The sequence below is a fragment of the Equus caballus genome, chromosome 23, assembly GCF_041296265.1.
Source record: "Equus caballus isolate H_3958 breed thoroughbred chromosome 23, TB-T2T, whole genome shotgun sequence".
Classification (NCBI taxonomy): domain Eukaryota; kingdom Metazoa; phylum Chordata; class Mammalia; order Perissodactyla; family Equidae; genus Equus; species Equus caballus.
The window spans coordinates 62,279,864-62,302,868 of record NC_091706.1 but is presented as its reverse complement, the minus strand read 5'-3'; the positions used below and the strand labels follow the sequence as shown (position 1 = coordinate 62,302,868).

General features: G+C 43.2%; 1 protein-coding gene across 9 annotated transcripts in view; it reads right to left on the bottom strand.

Annotated features, from left to right (window-relative positions):
• ACO1 (aconitase 1) overlaps positions 1-23,005 on the bottom strand; it is a 60,219-nt gene that overhangs the window by 16,208 nt on the left and 21,006 nt on the right. For all 9 annotated transcript variants that reach the window (XM_023627458.2, XM_070248739.1, XM_070248741.1 and 6 more), the window contains 11 exons: positions 22,062-22,180; positions 20,820-20,988; positions 19,379-19,516; positions 12,010-12,079; positions 11,696-11,879; positions 11,023-11,162; positions 8,913-9,084; positions 5,173-5,273; positions 4,120-4,236; positions 2,910-3,069; positions 1,044-1,179 (listed from right to left, as the gene is read on the bottom strand). In XM_023627458.2, coding sequence (XP_023483226.2) covers positions 1,044-1,179; positions 2,910-3,069; positions 4,120-4,236; positions 5,173-5,273; positions 8,913-9,084; positions 11,023-11,162; positions 11,696-11,879; positions 12,010-12,079; positions 19,379-19,516; positions 20,820-20,988; positions 22,062-22,158 — 1,484 coding nt within the window. In that variant the 5' untranslated portion in view covers positions 22,159-22,180. The remainder of the gene's footprint in view (positions 1-1,043; positions 1,180-2,909; positions 3,070-4,119; positions 4,237-5,172; positions 5,274-8,912; positions 9,085-11,022; positions 11,163-11,695; positions 11,880-12,009; positions 12,080-19,378; positions 19,517-20,819; positions 20,989-22,061; positions 22,181-23,005) is intronic.

Genomic DNA, 23,005 nt, shown 5'->3' with positions numbered 1-23,005 from the left:
ATTCTTGGGAGCATTCTTTCTAGAATTCATCCTTTCTAGACAATTCAATTACACTACTTTCTGAGTAACTTACAAAAAGGAGTCTAATTAAAGACCTAGACTTTCTTTTTCTTTCCACTTACTTTATTCAGGATTTTATTTATTTTTTACTTATTTATTTTTTTGAGGAAGATTAGCACTGAGCTAACATCTGCTGCCAATCCTCTTCTTTTTGCTGAGGAAGACTGGCCCTGAGCTAACATCCGTGCCCATCTTCTTCTACTTTATATGTGGGATGCCTACCACAGCATGGCTTTTGCCAAGCGGTGCCATGTCCACACCCGGATATGAACCGGCGAACCCTTGGCCACCAAGAAGTGGAAAGTGCGCACTTAACCACTACGCCACCAGGCTGGCCCCGATCTAGGCTTTTTAAAAGTTGAAATCACATATGACATGTAATATCTCTATTCACTACTTCTATTTAATTTAATATCTCTATTCACTACTTCTATTATATAATCCCAAGGACTTTTGACTTTTGAAAATGACATATTAATAAGATCTATGAATAAACGAATATGAATAAAATCTATGTCATCCAAATTAGGAAAATGGGGAAATTGGAAACACTGTATTTGGCAACAAATAACTAATTTACTTCAAGAAATTAGAACATTTTTAGCCATGGTAAATAATTACTTTCACACCGAAGGGCAGACTCGCAGGTGCAGGGCCAGTGCTCGCCTCTAGCATAGTTTTGTGTAACTGAGCAAAGGCGCCCCCTCCTCCAGGAGCGTGCAGCACCATGCCAAAGCACAGGCTTGACGTCAGCCCCTGCTCTGCCCTTTGGGGGCACCCTCGTATGATGCACAGCCAGCACAGCTGTCCACGGGAGGGCCCCACTCTGCTGGAGTGTAACAGCTTCAGTCTACTTACCATCAGACGAGACTACGTCACTAGAGACCTCACATGAGCTTACATCTGTTACAAGGGGACACACCAAGAGACGTGTGGAATAAAACACAACAAAAGCAGTGGTGGAAATGCAAATTCCCCCTCACCCAAGCTGAGACAGGTAAGGCATGACTCCGCTTTCTCGCAGGTAGTAGGTGACCACCCCGCTCCCAGGAGACAGGCTGGTTTTGATGTACGGCTTCACGGTCAGGCCAGCATCCACAGCTTTCTTTGCTAACAGCCCTGTGAAAGGTAAACACAGACGCGGTGTGGGCGGCTGCCTACTCGAGGCTCACGGACAGTTTGGGAAAGAGCCTGACTCTCTTCATGGTGGCACTGTCTGCTATCTCTGCTGCCTGCCAGAGATCAAAAGCTCACTGGCCCCAAGTCATTTATGTATCTGCAGTAAATTCGAAATTAGTCCTGGAAACGGAGAAAGAGATGTGCATTTTTTTTTTTTTAGAGATAAACCTAAAACTGTTTAGGAATATATTACAGAATGAGTTTTTAATTTTTGGTGGGAAGGCGATCTTTCTAATTACATTTTCTTTGGATGAAAATTATAATTGGAAGGGCCCTTTTTAAAGCACATGAATTGTGTACTGGTTGGTGAGGAATACTGTCAGTCTAGAAGTAAAAATCTAGCCTTCGGATATTTCTTGAAGTGGAAGATGAAGAGCTCCTGGTCCATCGGTCTTTCGGCAAATACAGAGACCGTGACAGGATGCCAGGTGTGCTGTCCTAGGACCAACAACAGGAGCAGGAAAGAAACGAGGAACGAGGGCACAAAGAGACACAAAGCTACAGACATGCTGGTGACTTGTCTTGGGGAAACTGGGTTGCTCCAGACAAGGAAAGCTGAGAAGGCTGGGCCGGCCCAGTGGCACAGTGGTTAAGTGTGCACATTCTGCTTCAGTGGCCCAGGGTTCTCCGGTTCAGATCCTGGGTACGGACATGGCACTGCTTGTCAAGCCATGCTGTGGCAGGCGTCCCACATATAAAGGAGAGGAAGATGGGCACAGATGATAGCTCAGGGCCAGTCTTCCCCAGCAAAAAGCAGAGGATTGGCAGCAGATGTTAGCTCAGGGCTGATCTTCCTCAAAAAAACAAAACAAAACAAAAAAGCTGAGATGGCAACAGATGAATTCTCGGACAAAGAAGATTTTCCTTAGGCACTTGTTCACTTCATAAAGAAAGAACTGCAGGGGGCCAGCCCGATGGCCTAGTGGTTAATTAAGTTCAGTGTGCTCTGCTTTGGCGGCCCAGGTTCATATCCAAGGTGCAGACCTACACCACTCGTCAGCAGCCATGCTGTGGCGGTGAACCACATACAAAATAGAGGAAGATGGTCAAAGATCTTAGCTCAGCGCCAATCTTCCTCAGCAAAAAAAGAAAGAAAGAAAGACAGAACTGCTGATACTCTTTGGTCTGTGGACATAAGAGGAACTCTTAGGGATGATCAAAAATTTGGAAACTAAGGAGACCTTATATCAATGACACTCTGCATGTAAATATTAACTGCTTAACCAGAATTACATGAGAGGCAGGTGAGTTTTATCAATCAGGGCCCTGTGCGCTAATTCAGATGTACCTGATAACACTTCTAAGATAGACTAAATTCACTGTACAACAGGCCTATCGGGGGCTTTCCAGAGAACATTCTGTGACATGAAAACAGTTTTTCCTTCTAAAATGTGTTACAAGATTCTAGGCTTTACCAGAAATTCACCTTTTTTTGCTTTCTTTTACTTATTTTCTGTGTTACTTCTAAAGACTATTATGCATTCTACTTTAAACACTTTGCTTTAGATGTTAGTTATTGTGTAAACATTTCTGGGCCAATAAATCTCTGTATCTGGAAAAGACAAGGCTCAGGGTACTACACGTGGAGCCCAGTCAAGCCCCAGGGTAATGCCCTGGGAGATTTCCCCGACATGTCCCATGACCATGGGGAGGGATGCAAGTGCGCTTACCTGCTCCTAACATCACAGATGGATTACTGGTGTTTGTGCAGCTGGTGATGGCAGCGATGACCACAGAACCGTGAGCGAGGCTGAATTCGCTATTATTATAGATAAATGTCTTATGGTCGTTATGATGGTCCAGAGCAACCTGGAATCCTTTAAACCCTTGCTGTAGGAAGAAAAAATATATATATGGTCAAAAGTTCTCACTTTGGAAGAAGAAATACTTCGGTAACTATAACTTTAAAGGCCAATTCTTAACAAACCATAAATACCTTGGCCAGCAAACTCTGAAATGCTACCAAAAAATCAAAGTTCTCTTTATTCTTTTTACATCTTTACAAAAGGCAGTCACAACTTCTGAATCTTACTCCGCTTTGAAATTATTAACAATTACTTCCTTCCCACCTCAAAAATGAAAATGGATATGGACTGAGGCCACTGATCCTAACCTGACGGAAATCTAGAAATAGGTGTCATTTTGGCCAGATTGAACTAATCCTGTCCAACAAGGTGCACACAGTACAGCTGGGCCTCTGGTATAATGCTGGAGCCACAAAAAGAACAGCCATCGCCCATCCTACTCATTTGTTTGGGAACTGCACGTCAAAAATCTACTGCCTACAAGATGTTATGCTGGGTACTCTGCAGGATTCAAAGGTGATTCTGACAAAAATCTGATCCTCAAACACATAGTCCAGTAGGGAAATCAGACACGCAAGTACTATAAAGTACCAATAATGTAAGTTAAAGAACATGGAAAGCCATCGCAGGGCTTCAGACCAAGTGCCATGAAGATTCAACGGAGGTAAAGATGACCTTCTGCTCTGAGATCTGAGGCCACGTTGTGGAGGAGCGGAGAGATTAGGACACGTGGAAGGGAGGAGACATGCAGGCAGGGAATGGCATGGACGAAAGTACCATCACCAGAAAAGCTTGAGCAAGGAGAGTGGACAGTGCAGTTAGAGTCACATGAAAAGCAAATATGCTTTGATAAAAGGTGGGCTGAGCTGTGTTTGCAGGTGATCAAGTGCCCTAAGGAAGCTGCCTGGCTCTTAGGTAATGGTGGGCATTAAGGAGAAGAGGACGGAAAAGAAACACCCTCAGCGCCGGGCTCCAGGAAGATTCATCATCGAGGGCGCTGAGAAGAAGCCTGGGCACCAAGAAACTGGGCCGGGAGCAAGGCTGGGGGACTTTCACCTGCCTCTTGCGGGCCTACCTTGGCTCCAAGGCAGCTCTCAAAGTCCTTTTTCATGTCGGACACGGCGACTTTGTCCTGAGGCCTTTTGGGTCCACTGCAGCATGGCACTACTGTTTTCAGATCTAATTCCACAGTCTGGGCACCGAAAAGAAAAGGAAGTGCAGAACTCACGTTATATCCACGGAGAAAAACCACATCCATGCCTGAGAATGTAAACCACCACCACAACACAAACAACGAAACCACCACACTCAACAAGAAGGAAGTCAATGTTCATTTTAACACTTAAGGGACGAATTTCCAAAGGTCGAGGTGGGCATCTAAGTAACGTGGGATGGGCCCCCTTGCCACCTCTCAGGAAGCCCACGGTGGGCACTGTAGCTGCTGCCCAGTGTCTTCCACTTGTCCATCTTTGTAAAGCAGCTCATCCATCCATGTTATTGCTTACGTTAGTCTGAGGTGAATTTCCTACTGAAATGATACACACACATGACTGCGCTTTTTCTGAGATGACTGGGAGGAATGCAGCCATGAAGTCATCAACGCCAGGAAATGGGCCTTAGTCTAAGTGAATATTTCCTTCCCTCCATCTAACAGGAAAGGAAACAAGCGTCCCACATCTAGCCGACCCTCTGAGCTTGGCTGCTGAGAACAATGTGGATTTGGTTTGCACTCTAGACAATGAATGAAGGTGAGTGGTTGGATTAATAGGAACTAATAGAGATGTTCACACATCCATTTCTTTCCTCATCTGTAATAATGACGAGCTTAGCCTTTAAATAGCTCAAGTCATTCTTTGAAGGTCTTCCACATCGGAGGAGTAAGTAGTTCAAAAAGGGAGAGCACACCCAACTCAAACCAACGGCCAGGAGGGATGGAAGAAGTTATATTATTTGGATATGTTTACAATTCCTTATCTTTTTGTTTTCAGTCTTTTAACACCCTGTTCTTCTGCAATGATTTGGCAGGGACCAGTTCCCTCAAGGACACGCCCGGAGAAAAACCAAACACAACTACCACCACAGCCTCGAAGAAGAGCAGACACACGTTCGGCGGAAGGCGCTCTCGTACCTGGGCAAAGTCTGGGTCTTGAGAGGGGTCACTGAAATCCCGGAACATCCCTACAGCCTGAAGGTACTTTTTAATTTGCTTCACCTTGTCTTCATCACGACCTAAATGGGCATTTTAAGAGGCAACAAGTAACGGATGTTAATATTTCCTGGTTAAAGACCATAAACTAACGCCTCCACCAGCTATTATACAAGTGATGTGCATTTCTCTTACACACGCACCATCGGCTCTGCTGATGCTTCCGCGTTCAGGCTGCAGTCTGACTCCCCAGCTGATGCTGCTGTTTATTAGGGGCCATTGACTGATCTGCCATTCTTCCCAAAGTGACTATTTTCTGAAGAAGACTCTGGTCCTACCTATAAGCACTCTCTGTCACTCTGGTTATGTCCTTAATTAGGAGGACCCTAAGCCTTAGCTAACGGTCAGAGCACGTCAATACCTCTGCCTTCAGCTGGCCACAGACTCTCAGCATTCCACACTATTACTGTTACAATAATAATCCATTAACTCCCTCCACAAACCACCAGCTATAAGCACTTCCTGTGTGCCCCGCACTGTGTGCTAAACGTTTTGAATGCTTTATCTCAATCTCTGACCCTCCATCATGACCTTATGAGACGTGTACTGTTGTTATTCTCATTTATAGATCAGGAAATGGTGAGTCAAGATTAAGTAACTTTCCCACGGAACACAGCCAGTAAACGACAGAACCAGGATCCAAACCTGAGTTTGACTCGAAAGTCCAAAGTCTTAACTCATAAACCTGGATCACCAGGAATATGACCCTGAATGCTCTGCTGTTTAATTCTTATCAAGACCTTGGGCGTAGAAGATAACGCTTGTGAAGTACGCCCACGGACAGGCAGTGCACCCGAACCCCTGCCGCCTGAATATGCCTCCTTGAGACCTGGATTCTTGGACTCACAGTAGATAGTATTTTTTTCTTTCTTTTGTTTTTAAAGATGGGCACCTGAGCTAACATCTGTTGCCAATCTTCCTTTTTTTCCCTTCTTCTTCTTCTCTCCAAAGCCCCCCAGTACATAGTTGTATATTCTAGTTGTAGGTCCTTCTGGTTGAGACATGTGAGATGCTTCCTCAGCGTGGCCTGACAAGCGCTGCCCATGTCCCCAACTGGGATCCAAACCGGTGAAACTCTGGGCTGCCGAAGCGGAGGGTGTGAACTCAACCACTTGGCCACGGGGCCGGCCCCAGATCAGCATTTTTTATCCGCCTGTTTAACTGAATTGGAAAGGTCACCAGCTTTCAGCACGGATCTCATAAAAGATGACAGTCTGAGCTTCATCGACGTATTTATCACGACCTGTTCTTGGACCCTAAGTTCCTTACATCCCATGCCAATTCTTGATGCAGATGCACAGGAGAAACTCCTCTTAGGTTTCAGTAGGAGAAAGGGTTCTATTTCTCTGAAGCAGTATGTTTGTTTCAATTTAACAGACGCTACAAACGTGGTGCCCGGTCGCTGAGAAGGGTAGAGGCCACCCCTAGAGACACTCTTCTCAGGTTTGGATGTATTTTGTGCTTCTTCCTCCTCACCATCACTTCCCTTCTCTTCTTAAGATTCATTCCCGCAACTATTTATTCTGTTCTTTTATTCCCACAACTTTTCCTTACTTCAAATCCTTTGGGGATCAAGGAAGATATCAATTAACCAATTTCAACAAGGATATGTTTAACAAAAATATTTTTTTAAAATAATTTTTTTCATCACAATCTTAACTACTTCCAGAGGATTTTACTCAGGAAAATTGGGGATAAGACTTGGATTTAGTTGGAGAAGGTAAGATTCTCATGAAACCTTATGAAGAGATGTGCACATGCCAACACAGCTTGGCCCAGCTCTTAGCGTGAACGCCTGCTACTCCTGCCATTTCAAAAAAAACACCAGTCTTTGGAATCCTTCACTACTAAACACTGGATATGGATGAGAAGACCCCATTCTTGTCTCCTTAATAACTTAGTTGTAATTTTAAAAGTCGTTTGGAAAATAAAAGGTGTCCTCTATCTTTTTCAAACAGAATGAGGTATTAAAAATAAAATTATTTCATGTTTCCTTCTTGCTTAAAATGACCCCATTGGCTTCCTAGCACATTTAGAATAAAATCCTAGGGGCTGGCCCAGTGGCGTAGTGGTTAAGCTCAGTGCACTCCACTTTGGCAGAGCTGGGTTTGCAGGTTCAGATCCCAGATGCGGACCTACCAGGCTGTGGAAGCATCCTACAGACAAAACAGAGGAAGAGTGGCACAGATGTTACCTCAGGGCTAGTCTTCCTCAAGTAAAAAAAGAGGAAGATTGACAACAGATGTTAGCTTAGGGTCAATCTTCCTCAGCAAAAAAACCCCACAAAACTTAACTTCCTACCATGGTCTCTGAGCCCCTGTGTGGCTCTGGCCCCTGCCCACCCACCCCCTGACCTCACTTCCCATGGCCTCAACTTTGGGCTCCAGCCACCTAGGCCCCTCTGCTGTCCTCTGACACACCGAGCCCATCTCTGTCCTGGGCCTTTGCAGTTGTGGTTTCTTCTGCCTGGAAAACACCTTCTCCACCACTTCCCTGGCTTGTCCCCCACGTCATGCAGACACCTCCTCAGACTCCACCTCCAAGAACCCCTCACTGACCCCCCTACACATGAAGTAGCACCTTCAGGCTACTGCAACCACCTCTCTGATTTCTTTCTCATTATCTCATAAACATAAACATAATGCCATACAAATACTTTGGTATTTATTTGTTTACTTGTTCACTGTCCGTCTCCCTCACTGCAATGTAAGCCCCATGAGTGCAGAGACCTTACCTTGCTCACTGCTGTATCTCTTGGACCTCAACCAGATGCTGATAATGTGTTAAATGAATGGCTGAAGGATTTTAAGAGACACACTTGAGAAATTTAAAAAAAAAACCTTTCTCAAAGTAAAAGTCAAATCTCTAAATAAATCTATGCAGAGTTAAAGAACCATTGATGTTTCAAAATGCCTTCAGATGCAGTCTTTCATCTCACCTTTCAGACAGCCCTGCGAGGGTGTCACGGAACGCGGTCTCTGTCTGGAGCCAGGCAGCCTCAGGTTTGGATTCTAGCTCCACTATTTATTAGCTTTGGATATTTACCCTGCTTCTCTGATCCTCAGTTTTCTCTATTAGCTAATTAACTAGTCAATCTACCCTAAACAGTCATGTGCCGCATAACGACGTTTTGGTCAATGACAGACCACATATACGCTGGTGGTCCCATAAGATTAGCACCACACGGCCTATGTGTGTAGCGGGCTATACCACCTAGGTTTGTGTAAGTGCACTCTGTGATATTTGCACAATGATGAAATTGCCTAGTGACATATTTCTCAGAACGTAATCCTGTCATTAGGCCATGCATGACTAGATCTGTGAAGAGGATGAAGACAAATGCATGCCAAGTGTCTGGCACTCAGCAGATACCCCACAGACAGCAGCTCCCATTACCCAGATCCCTTGTTTCATGTCGAATAACCAGTAGTAGACCAGTACACATATCTAGGCTTCCAGGGTACTGGCACTCTTTCTATTGGCCAGACCACGTCTACCTCATGTCTTCTGAAATCCCAGCAACCCTTTTGACTCCACACAGAGAAGAAAAGAACTGTAACGCTGACCCAGCGCGCTCGGGGCAGAGGCAGAAGGGCGAGCTCTGATTCTCAGGGTTCTGTGGACGGTACCCAGGGCCTCCGCTCTGACAGGTCTGCACCTACCTGTCTGCACAAGGTACTTGATGCTAACTTCATCAACTGGGAAAAAGGCAGCAGTTGCTCCGTACTCTGGACACATGTTGGCAATCGTTGCTCGGTCAGCAATGGACAACTGGGCTACTCCTGGCCCGAAGAACTCGACAAATTTGCCCACGACCCCGACCTGGCGGAGGTGCTGTGCAGCAGAATGACAGCAAAGTCTGAGACTTAAAGCCCATATTTAAAATGCAGAACTGTCACCTAGCAATTCTTATAAATCAGCTTTGTGAGTAAACACAAAAAATTAGCTCAACATATTTTTGATTACTTTAAAAATAAAACTTAAAAAATAATGCCAACTAAGTACAACTGGATCCTGGAACAGAAAAGGGACCTTACTGAAAAAAACTGGTGAAGTTTCTAGTTTAGTTAATAGTGTCATAACAACATTAACGTCTTCATTTCGATAGTGAGGTAAGATGTTGACATTTGGGGAAGCTAAAAGAAAAGCAACAGGAATGCTCTGTATTATCTTTACAGGAATCCTCCTGTAAATCTAAAACTATGTCAAAACACCAAAAATACAAATAACAACATTAAGAAAAGTTTTTCAAAATGAGAAACACTCTCTCTAATGAGATTGTTGGAAGTGCCTAGAAATGCTAAAAATTAAATAAATTCTTTCAACCCAAATAAATTATGACTTGCACGAGCTGAGTAAGAAAACGGCTGGTTTTCAAGGTATAATGAGCAAATTTCCTGGACACAGGTACAAGTCAGATGTAACCAAATGATCCAGACAGTCTGACTCCCGTACCTTTTCCATGCAAGCCCCTGGCCAGGGCAGGGGCTTCCATGACTGACTTGGCCCCAAACAAAGCCACTTTCATGAAACGGCTTTTATGACAATCTCATGAGTAGGCTCTTTTGGTTACGTGGGATTCTGCCAAATCTTGTGAGCAAGCTTTATGTTATTCTACATTTGAAGAACAATGCACAGATATCTACGATAAGCTAATAGTGTTCAAATAAATCCAATTTCAAATTCCATGAAGATTAAATCAAAGAGAAACATTTTTGGTCTTTAACGGTATAGTATCCATCCCAAACACCCCAAGCCTCCAAACTAGACAATCAGAAAAAATTGTTTGTGATAATAAAAACCATCACTTTTCTAACATTCTTTTCGTTTTTTATGTTGGTGAGGAAGAGTGGCTCTGAGCTAACATCTGTTGCCAATCCTCCTCTTTTTGCTTGAGGAAGATTGTTGCTGAGCTAACATCTGTGCCAATCTTCCTCTATTCTGTATGTGGGACACTGCCACAGCATGGCTTGATGAGTGGTGTGTAGGTCTGTGCCTGGGATCCAAACCCACGAACCCCAGGCTGCCAAAGCAGACTGTGCGAACTTAACCACTACCCCACAGGGCTGGCCCCTCTGATATTCTTTCAAAATGAAGCTGCCTTCTTTTTGCAAAGCAAGCACATTACAAAAAAAGATCATTTCTTACAAAAGCTAAAGAAAAAGAACAAAAGTAATATTTTTCAGCCTGGAGAAACATCTGTTACAATAATGTAACTTAGAGAAGGGAATTAAAAAAAAACATTCTTCATAGAAGGAGTTTGCTATTTACAAACAAGAAGAACCATGTGGAAAAAATGTAGAAAAAGTATAAACACACGCATGGGAATGATTCTTATAACCTCGAGAGAGTGATTACTTCCAGGAATGGAGAGGATGGCTTTAGCCATAAATACTACATTTTATTTCTTAAAAAATACACATACAGAGAGAGCTCTGAAGCAAATACGGCAAAATGTTACCATCCGTTAAGCCTAGGTGGTGGGCATGTGAATATCATTTTAATGTCTTCGTATCTGAACTATTTCACAATTTCAAAAGTTTTTTTTAAAGAAAAAGATACATGCAGCCACAGAAGAGTCAAATGAACATGATTATCTGAAACTTAACCACAGAACTGTCCCCTTATCTCTTTTTAAGTCACCAACATCCTGTTTCCTAGCATTTCTAGAACACATGGAAATCATCATGTTTTTCTGGACTCCCTCATGTATTTCCTCCCCGTTTGTCACTATGACTCTCCAAGACGGCAGAGGAGGCTGCGCATCGTTACCTTGGTAATGGTGAGCACGATGTCCGTGGAGGTTACCAGAGGGTGGGGATTTCCCATCAGCCTGTAGCCAATCACCTGGGGAAGCACCATGCTGATGGGCTGACCCAGCATGACAGCCTCTGCTTCGATACCACCCACACCTGCAAGCAATGGTGCAACAGAATAACGCTTGCATTATTACTCAGTGTGTCCTCAGGCATGATTCAGTGTCATTAATGGGTGATCAAACCAGTTACCATGTTTCATTAGGACAGAGTTATGTTTCTAGAAAGAGCAGTTACCTTTTCTCTATTGCCCTCTACAGAGTTTTTAACAAGTGTTTCTCAAAGTGTGGGTCCCCAAACACCTGTATCAAAATCCCCTCGATTCCACACCAAAATGGAGAGTGCGGTTCAGGAGTCTCCATTTTTAACAAACACCTCAGGTGATTTTCATTTATTCTAAATGTCCCTAACCCCTTATTCCAGTTCATTCTTTCAAAAATTATTACTGAGCGCCTACTAGGCATGAGGCACTTTTCTGGGCACCGCAAATACAGCAGTAACAGACAAAAATAGCCCTCCGACACTTGAGGTCACGCATGTTCATGCTTCTGGGACGTAATGGTATCAAAGTAAACTGAGGTACGTGCCATAGGACAGCAAATGCGATAGGAACCTGGCAGAACACTCACCCCAACCGAGAACGCCCAAACCGTCAATCATGGTTGTGTGTGAATCCGTGCCCACAAGGCTGTCTGGGTAATAATAGCCATCCTGGTCAAATACCACTCTTGCCAAATACTCCAGATTCACCTGGTGGATGATTCCTGAGCCAGGGGGAATAATCCGCATGTTGTGAAAAGCCTGAGAACCCCACTAGGATCGAGAAATGGGAAGAACATTATGAATGCCTGGCACACCAGTCCGCAGCCCATCTCCTTGGCACCTCTCCCTCGTACTCCACATCCGCAAAGAACCAGCCAAGGGAAGCAAACCCCGCCCATACCTTTAAAAATTCAAATCGTTCTCTATTTCTCTCAAATTCCAAGTCTTGATTCTTCTGTAAACTGTCTGTCCTGTCAGAGAGAAAAACTAAATGTATAAATTTTAAGGCTTAAAATGTCACTGGTCAGACTTATTGGTGATGAGTAAACAAAATGGCAATTTCATCCGCAGGGTTGCTGGGTGGTATTATGCATTCGTCACACGGGAAAGGAGAGGTAATTAGTGAAAGTAAAAAGAATAATGATTATTTGGATCAAGTGACTCCTACAGTGCCTTTAAACATGGTGGGTAGAAAACATTAAGTGAACTCAAGTTAAAACGAAACTGATTGTAAAGTCTGACTCTTAGGAACAGACTCAAGACATTTCCGACGGCGACGGCAGCTGAGACATTTAAAGAACCCTTGATTCTGCTCTTCTTTCTCGTCCACACCTTGTCATAACACCCCTCTGAGCACAGCCGTGTCTGGGCTGGCATTTTCATCTGTTTCTGTTGCAGATGGGGAAGCAGCGATGCCCAGAGGGACGGGCATTTATAGAACCACAATCTCCTATCTTTCAGACAGAGGTTCATGAGGCGGTTGGTGCCACCCAAGAATAACTGCAAAGCCCAGATTACATGCTGAGGTTTACTCCAGGTCATTCAGTCCACCAGGAATGACACAGGCAATGCAGGGCACAAAGAAGCTTTCCCAGAGTTTTTATTATGGAACTACATTATTTTGAGGCTAGGTGGAATAGGTCATAGTCACAGCTCTGCCAGCTCAGCACACAGAAGGTGCTTACAAACTGTATCACAGACAGAGTGAACATAGGAAAAGATAGTAAAATGAACAGCTAAGACCCAGGTAGACTTCATTAGTTGACACTAAACACTCATTGAGGTTACTAGGAACCAGACACTATTTTAAAGGCTTTACATTTATTTTTTCATTTAGTCTCCATAACAACCCTTCGAGTTAGGTGCAGCTAATATCCATATTTTTCAAAAGAGGAAGCTGAGACCCAGAGAGGGTGAGAAGCCTGCTCAGCACCACACAGCTGTAAATGGTGGAAGTGGAACTGAAACCCAGGCAGTCTGACTCCAGAGTTGATGCTCCGAATCCCTACAGATACTGCCTCCCTGAAGCAGGAGTGACAGAAACTGTAGGAGTAATGAGGGCTGTGGTAGTAACTGCCACTTCTGCGATAATAATAACAGCAGGAGCTAAAGTGCAAGATCACATCACAGACTCTAAGCTTTACACACACAAGCTCATTCAATCACCACAACAACCCCTCGCGTAGGGACTACTGTCACCCCAATGTAAAGAAGAGGAAGTGGAGGCACAGAAAGATGAGATAACTTGTCCAAGGTCAGATGCTTGTCACCTGAACCCAGGTCTGTCTGGGCCTGGAGCCTCTACCTTGATCTACAGAGACCACCTGGGGCCACCTGCCGGGAACACAATGGTACAAGAGCAACAGCGTGTGCCCTCCCACCTGGAGCCCAGAGCCCGGGGAGAGGACAGAGGAGCAAGCATGTGATGCTAAGAATGTCATGATACGGGAAGAAGAGGTACCAAAGGGCCACAAACTCAGACCAGGGAGTCAGGGATACTGTCCAGAAGGAAACGACAGCAACGTAGTCTGAAGGGTGAGGGAGAGTCTGCCAGACAAAAAGGGGTAGGCAATCCTTGGGCAGAAAAGGACTAGAGGCATTGACCATTTACTCTACACAAACCACCGTCAGTCACCAAGCTGCATTCTTCCTTTTCCTCTTGATGTGAATATTCTCCAAGACAAGTGTCAGCTGCTTTAGTGGAATCGGTTCCCGAGAGTGCCTTAGAGCAGGAAGCACAACCTAGAGCTCAGGGACCACGTCCGGCCCAACAACTGTATATGTCTGGTCCTTGAGCAAAGGATAATTTTTAAAGTTTACAAAAAGAAGAGTACGTGAACAGAGACAGTACCTGGCCAGCAAAGCCTAAAATATTTACCATTGGCCCTTTACAGTGAAAATTTGCCCATCCCTGATGCGGAGAATGAACGTCTGTGAATGTGTCTATGTGTTAGAGAAAAGCAAAAGGAAGAAAGAGAAAGGAGAGAGCCTGCTCTGGTGGAGCAGGGCTGACCCGCATGAGCAGAGCCTCCAGACCCGAGGCAGCTCTTCCTCAAGGTACTCGTCTCCGCCTTCTCACCAAGACACTGAGGGCTCCTCCCTCCCGTTCCCACCTGCCTCTTCCGGTCCAGATCCATACTCCCAACGGATCCTGGGCCTCTGCATCAGAAACACCTCCGGCACCACAAACTCAACAGGTCAAACCCTAAGGCGTGACTTTCCTTCCTAAATCTCTTCCTCACCGCCGTCTGTCCATATCTCACCTAATGACCTCCTCTCCTGCCACTCAGCACCGACAGCTCTCGAAGCACCTATTCCAGAGACAGCCTCGTAGCTGGTTTCTCTGTCAGTCTATTCAACATGTCTTTCGTGCTGTCACCAGAATCAGTTTTCTTCAATACAGATCATCGTGACCCATCTTGAGTCCACCAAGGGCTTCCCATTTTCTAAACAAAGTACAAATCCCTTGTCTTAGAAAACAAGGTCCTTCACTCTGACCTCAAACTTCCTCTATAAAGCCCTCTTTTCTCCTCCAGTCCAAACTGTCGGCTTCAGCCAAACTGTTGCCCTCGGACTGTCCGCAAGCCCCACTTTCCCCAAGCCTCTGCCCACTCGATTCTCTCCACGTAGAATGCCTCTTCCAGCGCTTCTCTCTTTGGTAAACACCCTTTAGGACCGAGATCCAGTGATTCTCCTCGAAGGACCCTCCAGCGCTCCAAGTCGGGATGACGTGCCTCTTTCTCTGTGGGTGCTCCACTTACCAACCGCATGAAAGCTGTGTTCATTAACTCTCTGGGCTTCGAAACTAATCTGTTTCTTAAATACCGGTACACAATAGATCTGTTAAATGGATTTAATTTTAAAAGAAAAGGAAGGTGTCTTGGAATACTATTCTTAATCATGTGCAGCCCTGCCTCTGTTGCCCCCATCTCTTCTCCTCTCCTCTGGGCATTTGTGGACTCCCAGTCATTACCCCTTGTTCTCTTGCCTCCAGCACCAGAAGATGTCAGAGCTTCTCAGAGCAGAAGCAGGGTTGGAAGGCGAACATTTACCCCAGAGAACCCTGGAACATCAGTTTGATGTAAACAACATATTCACAGGACAAGCAAACGCCAGGAATGCGTAGTCTGTTTTAAGATACCTATATTTCGAGTAAAAATCTATTTACTCATTAAAACAAAACATCCTTTATGCCAACCTGGGCTCAACTGACTTAGTTCTAGATATTGGAATGAATAAACAGACTTAGAATTTGGATTTTTCCACCACTTAGAACTTTCCTAAATTGACCCAATCTGGTGAGCTTTTAATAAGGTCTCTGAATGCGAATGGCCTCACAGACTAAAGAGGAAATTTCTCCTTAGTTACATAATTTGAATTCAGATTTGGACATAGTTCAAAGTTTCTGAGTGTTACATTTAATGGTACTCCAGAAAGTTACAAACGGTATTTACAGAGGAGATAGTTTTCACACTCATGAAACCTGGTCAAAAATCATTATGATATTCTTGTTGGGATAAAAAGAAAAGGTTATTTCTGAGATAACTTTGTAAACATTACAATAATGCATTAGTTATATCCTCATTTCCTAGAGATGGTGCGAGGCCAATTAATATTATTCACACCAGACAAAGAGCTTGGGAATACTTTAACTGAGACAATTTATCATCCCACCACTCCTTCCCCAATTTTCCCAGTTCATTTCTGGAAACAGCTGGAAATAAGCCTACCGCACAGAGTTTCACAAAAGTTGAGACATATCACATGTAATTCCTTACAAAAATGAGGAAAGAGACTGGGAGGTCAAATTGCGAAACGAAACTCAAGAAATAAAAACAAAACACCACCAACGAAAACACTTCTAACAAAAGTGTTCTCTTTAATTACAAAAAAGAGAAAAAAAGTGCCTGCGAGATCTGGATATCAACTTGGATGAAAGTTCACCTCTGGACTTTGCTATTTTCATAACAATATTTTCAGTGCTACAGTGTAATGAAAAAGGTCCATAAAAAACTGAAACCAGAGTTGACGGATGTCAAGGTTTAAAGAGGGGAAAAAAAATCACAGTGAACTTGGTGATGACCTAGATTCATTTAACTGCTTAATTGTTAGGAGGTCTTTGAATTTTGACTCAAAAGACTTTCGACATTGAAACAATTACAATTCTGTCTCCACCAATACTTCCGCCTCCCGGGCCAGAGAAATGGAGGCAAATTATCAACGACAACGAGCGTGTCCAAGAAAGATAAAGTCGCCCATGATTTTGCGAGGCTGCTTTTCTTACTTCTGAAGTGCAACTTTAGGAACTATCCTTATTCTCAAACAGGATAACATTTTGTGTATATATTTTTAACTCTTCTCTTTGAAACCAAAACGTTAAATTGAGCTCATGTGATTTAAGGAGGAAAAAACAGACACGTTGCCTAAGGAAAGGTTTAGAGTCCCAAGGAAAGGGAAGAGCCGGCAAATATCCGGTCTGTTTGTCCAAGAACCGTCAACTCAGGGGACAAAGCCGACTTCTTGTTACCCTGAATTTACCCGGTTTGGATACTGGTGACATTAATTTGAGAAAGACTAGTTTCTACATTTCCCTTGAGGCTGTATGGAACCCATTTAAATCCCCAAGGAAGCAAATAAAGGATTTTTCCCCTTTGAATGGTTTGTTTCATATTCCTAAATGACTTATTATAAAAACAATAGCTTCTTCTTCTAAAAATAAAGGACAGTTACAATCCCAGAGACGATCACTTGGCAGTCTGGTGCCTCTCTTTCCAATCCTTCAGTCTCTGCCTGACTTTTCACCTGCTGAGGTCACTCGGTCTATGTAACTTAGAGCCACTCACCGAGCTATGACACGAGCGTGCTCCAAGGGTTACTAAGGACATCAACAATATAACTGTAAAGGTTCCTAATAATGCCCTTTAAGGATGTACCATAATTTAATAAATCATTCTCCTTTCTTGGACATTTAGAATGCTTCTAAGTTTTCATTATTATAAATAATACTTTAAAGAACACTCTTTAGTCATTAAGCTTTTCTGAATCTCAGATATCTATAGATATCTATTAAAGGGTGTACTTACAAGTGGAAATTCCGGGACAAAGGCTACAGCACTTTCTAAAGTTCTTTTTTTTTTTTTTTTTAAAGATTGGCACCTGGGCTAACATCTGTTGCCAATCTTTTTTTTTTCTTTTTCTTTTTCTGCTTTATTTCCCAACCCCCCCCCCCCCGCCCCCCCCACTGGTACATAGTTGTATATCTTAGTTGCAGGTCCTTCTAGTTGTGGGATGTGGGACGCTGCCTCAACGTGGCCTGACAAGCGGTGCCATGTCCGCGCCCAGGATCTGAACCCTGGGCCTCCGCAGCGGAGCACGTGAACTTAACCACTCGGCCACGGAGCCAGCCCCCTAAAGTTCTTAATATCTACTGCTTTCACCATTTCTAATTTGCAGTGCAATCAGCAGTGTGCAAAAGTGTCCCCCTCACAACACCTCTAGCATTAGTAATGTTTACTTTCTAATCTTAACTCTCTTGATAAGAGAAAATGGCATCTCAAGGATTTAATTCACTTTTTCATTACTTGTGAGGCTGAAAAGGCTTTATATATTGTTTACTATTTGTATTTCTGTTTATTGTGAAATGCCCACTTCCTCTGTCCATTTATCTGCTGGGTCTCACTATATTTCTAAATAGATTATACACACTCTTTATATCTTAAGGATATTAACCCTTTGCCATATTTATTGCAAATACTTTTCAAGTTATTTCCTGTCAATTTTGAAGTCATTAAATCTATCGATTTTTTTTTTTTCCTTTTTGCTTCATTCATTGCTTCTGAATTTAGCAAGGTCTTTCTCATCAAGACATTTGACACAAATATACTTAAATTTTCTTCTAAATTTTTTTGTGTGTGTGTGAGGAAGATTGGCCCTGAGCTAACATCTGTTGCCAATCTTCATCTTTTTGCTTGAGGAAGATTGTAGCTGAGCTAACATCTGTGCCAATCTTCCTCTATATTACGTGGGATGCCACCATAGCATGGCTTGACAAGTGGTGATAGGTCTGTGCCTGGGAGTTGAACCTGCAAACCGTGAACCACCAAAGCAGAGTGCACGAACTTGATCATTATGCCACCAGGCTGGGCCCTCTTCTAAATTTTTTGATGATTCAATTTGTATAATATGAATGCTTCAATTCATATGAACTGCTCCCTCCACCAAACAATTAATTTCCCCAGCACTGTGTGCAGAACAGTTATTTGTTTCTCCACTGATAGTTGATGATAACTTTACTTAGTTATGCTTCTAGATTAAGACTCCAGCCTCCTAGCAGGACCTTGTTACCCTCCCTGTATCCAAACCCTGTGTGTAACCTTGCAGTCACTTCTATAAGAGACGGAGTGCCCTCCCTGTCCCCTGACAGTTTGTTTGACTGTGTGACTTTGCTTTGATTAATATCATTGTGAACGGAAGTGATCCTATGCCAGTCCTGTTCTAGGCCTCAAGAGAGATGGCCCTCTTGCCCTCTTGGGCCTCTGTAATCACTAGATAGCTGCTTTCTCCTTCAGCCTGAGCCCCAAAAGAAACACACCTGGACCGGAGGTGTGCCAGCTGCCCAGTGGATGAGCAGGGCAGTGTAAACAGTTACCCCAGCCACTGTGGCACTGACTGCCCTCAGCCTAGATCAGTCGACCTCCCAACCAACTTGTAGATGTGTAAGAGATAAATTTTTATTGTCGACTGTCTCTAAGATTTTAGAGTTATTGGTAGGATTTTGGCAGGAAAAGAGAAGCAGATACTGTAAACAACAGAAGAAGGAGCAAGGGAAAAAAAGGGATAGGCAATATGGAAACCCACATGGAGACGAAGAGTTAGCTAGACATGAAATGGTTACTGGGGATCAAAAAAGGAATAAGGCTCCAGGAGTTAAAAAAACCCCAAACTCTTTCAAAGTCAAACACATATTTGTCTTGACAAGCTCTCACGGCAAAAATTTATGTGTTTTTCACCCAGACTTCAAGCGAGATTTAAACACAGGTTGCTCCCGCCCAAGAAGTAAAAAAAAAAATAAAAAAAAACTGTTTTAAAAGTTCACCGCCCCGACCCAAAAAAGTCTTCACTGGAAAATATATATTAAGTTTGAGTTTTCCTGAATATAGCTTTTAAAGATTTTCCTCTTTTATTTAGCTACGTACACACACACACAAAAGACTTGTACTCCAAGATTTTGCACAAAGCAAAAAAGCCAGGTATTCATCTTAATCTCTCACCTTCTGTTGAAATCAACCTGGATGGAATGATCAATCACAAGATCAGCAGGACAGACAGGGTTTATTTTCTCTGGGTCTCCTCCTAACTTTTTCACAGCATCACGCATGGCAGCAAAGTCTACCACAGCTGGCACACCCCTAAGAAAAGAGAGAATTGAGCAGAAAACAAATCTGTTAAACACGTGTAACTGAAATGTTTAGCTTTTGCCTCCATTGCTGATATTGGCAATGGGACTGTCTCATCAGTGGAGCTAAGAATGGATGACTTAGACAAGTGAATGTTTCTAAGCACATTTCCCTGAGCAGACATCATGTAGGCAGTAAGTGCCATGACTGAGTGGTTTCTTTGTACGCATCTTCATCACTGCATTAAAGTTAACAAGAGGCCGGCCTGGTGGCATAGTGGTTAAGTTTGCGCACCCTACTTCTGTGGCCCAAGGTTCACTGGTTCAGATGCTGGGCATGGACCTACACACTGCTCATCAAGCCATGCTGTGTCCCACATATAAAACAGAGCACAGATGTTAGCTCAGAGACAATCTTCCTCAAGCAAAAAAGAGGAAGATTGGCAACAGATGTTAGCTCAGAGGAAATCTCCCTCACGAAAAAAACCAAAAACCAAGAAAAAAAACCCCCCCCAAAACCCAAAACTTAATAATGAATAGGGTCTAAATAGAGATACTGTGGGAAAGCTGGCACTTAAAAACTCTGGAGCATTTTCTTGCTATGACTATTTCCCACCACAGAGTGAGGTGACAAAGACCTGCAGGTGACAGATGGGTGACACCTTCAACTTCAGAGAAAATTTAAGTTAGTTTTTTATGATATAACTTAGAAAAGTAGGCTGTGAATCAAATTCATATTAAGTGAAGACTTCCTTTTCATTATATTAGAGGATAAAATTAGGTGATCTTCCTCAAGAAAAATGAAGTTTGGTCTCTAGAAGGAATAAAATTACATTTTAAAGCGGAAAGTTTGTGTCTCAAAAAAAGAGGCTGTGATGGAGCAAAGATTCCTGGGAAGAGCAGGATGTAAGCTGAGGCTTAATGGTGACAGGTCAGGCCTTGTGAACTACGCATCTTCTCCCCGCAGGGGACAACACAGCTACCTTCTGACGACAGCTGTTTGAAATCTGGCTCCTTGGGTGATAGGACTTGGGGAGAAAAGATTCTGTGATAGCTCCACTCTGTGCTGTTTCTTTCAGCTTGAGCTAGGGTACTCAGAACCAGGATCTTCAAGACCAAAGACAATGGCCTTTGCCATTGGAAAATGTGGATTTGTCTGAGGCAATCTCTTGCTGCCAAGGATACGAGCTCTCTTTTGTTTTCAAAAGTGTCTGGATATTGGGTGATAAACGATACAGTCATGGTGTGTGTTGTGCTTTCTTTAAAGGCTGAGAGGGGAGGCAGTGAAAAGGAGAGTGAAGTGATGTCAGGCTCACGTAAAGTCCTGCAGGATGACGCGGGCAGGCTTGAATGGTACTTCTATGTTCTTGTGCTGCGTGACATTCCAATCTAGGATATTTTCAATGTCATTTTTCTTCACCAAAAATTGATCACAGTTCCGAACGGCTGCCTCCAGGAGAACTCTGATAGAAAACGGTAAGCGTCCTAGGAGTAAAGGAGAAAGCGTAACAAGACAAACAAAAACCATAAGGCACTTGATTATAAGAGCTCTTTAAAGCCAGTCTACGTGAACTTGATACTAGGCATGAGACTAGTCTTCCAACAGGGAAAGAGGGTAAACTTAAACTGATCTCAACAGTTTAAAATATAAGGATACTGAATGGGTTTAGAGACATTCAGTTCTAGAAAGTACCCACAGACTGGGCAAAAGTAAAATACCACAGTTAATGCTTTCATAACGAATGGGTGCCTTGCCTTGGATTCCTGTTGCAGAGCTTTCCTTAAGACATCATGAAAGAAATCAGTCCAGATAGCTGCTGTATTATGTGTTACCAAGTAACATACACACACACACTACTTTATACAAAAACTAGTGTTTGAGAAATGAGAAAGTAACTCCTTTATAATTATTGTAATGAAGATCAAAGTCATGTACATCTTCCAAAGGAAATAAAAACCAAAGTTCCATCTAGTATGGCCACTGGTAACTGGGGTTTCTAGGGTAAAACAATGGTAATTCATAAAAAGTATTTTGTTTATTTATAAAAGAAATGTTCCATCCTGAAATTTGAAAATTATTCACCAATATTATCTGGAAAAGATAAGAGTACAAAAGTAGAAAAGCATAGGATTTGGAATAAAAAGATGTGTTTTCATCCTCTTCTGCCTCCCACGTGGTCATTATTTTCTCATGTCTTTGCTCCTCTGTGGACCTCTGCTTCCTCCTGACTTCTTACATTTTATAAACATGACCTCATATGGTTGTTATGTAGATTAAATGATATAATACATATGTACAAACACTCTCTATACTATAAAGTGTTATACGAATGTTACACGAATATGATCATTATTATCTACTTAAAAATGAGCAGTGTAAGAAAGGTGGGTGTGTGTGAGTTGGTGTGTTTGTGTGCTTAATCCAAGACCATTCAGCCCTTCTCGACCACTTCCTCTTCCAACTCTCCTACAGGCTAGTTAATTACATGGCTTAATTATCAAGCAAGTGAGATGCCAGTTGCTGTCAGAGCCAGTACAGCATAGAGCCATGTGCCTACCATATCTTGAATCCTTCAATTTATTCAAGTTGAAGAATTTCTTTTCTGGTTGTGCAGGATCCAAGGGTTCAGCAAGGTGTGCAAATGGGTTGCTCATGATTCCCGCTGGCCTCGTGTCTCTGAAAAGGAAAGAGAACATTTAATTTCTACTCTCAAACCTGGACCTCATTTATTCTGGTAAGCGTTTTCCCTCTTTCACAATTATGGCACTCCTCCAATTTCAAAGTAGGGGATTCAAATATCTTGAATACAAGAATGATATTCTTAGCGAATAAAATGGGCTCCTGTGAAGCCACTGTGAAAGTGAGAATTTACCTCTCAAGAAAGCATAAAATCTCAAATTTCTTTTGTCTTATTTCTGACAACTTTCCAGCATTCTTCTACTGATGAGATGTAGGAAGAAGGGAAAGGAAGGATGTGTGTCATGGTAAATCCTGAATATAGGAACAGACCTGTGAGCTGGACTCACATCTTGCTTGATGGGAGGTAGGAGGTCCATAGCAGGCGACATTAGGAAATTGTGTAAAACGTGGACTCTGGAAGGGGGACCTGAAAGCAGCTGTTTTCTGTTGTAACAGTCTGTGCACCATTTTAAATAACTGTGTGAGTGAGAAGTCTTCCTGATTCACTTTCGCACATGTAGCAATGGTGTGTTCACATCTTTCAGGTACCTTGTGTCGGCATAAAGGCCCAAACTCCCCAGATAAGTCTGGAGGGGACCCTCTCCCACAGCTCTGGGCAGGACTTCTTGTGAATCTTTTCATAAATTACAAGCGGTGAACAGGCAGAACACTGTTCCTGGCCTGCACCACACAGATAAACAGCGATTTCAAACAACTTCACTACCACAACTGAGAGAAAAACACAGTGCAGTGGGGTCAGAAGACCAGCTCTCAAGTCCGACCCCTTGAGCAAAAATCCGTTAATCAATCCTTCCCCCAAAG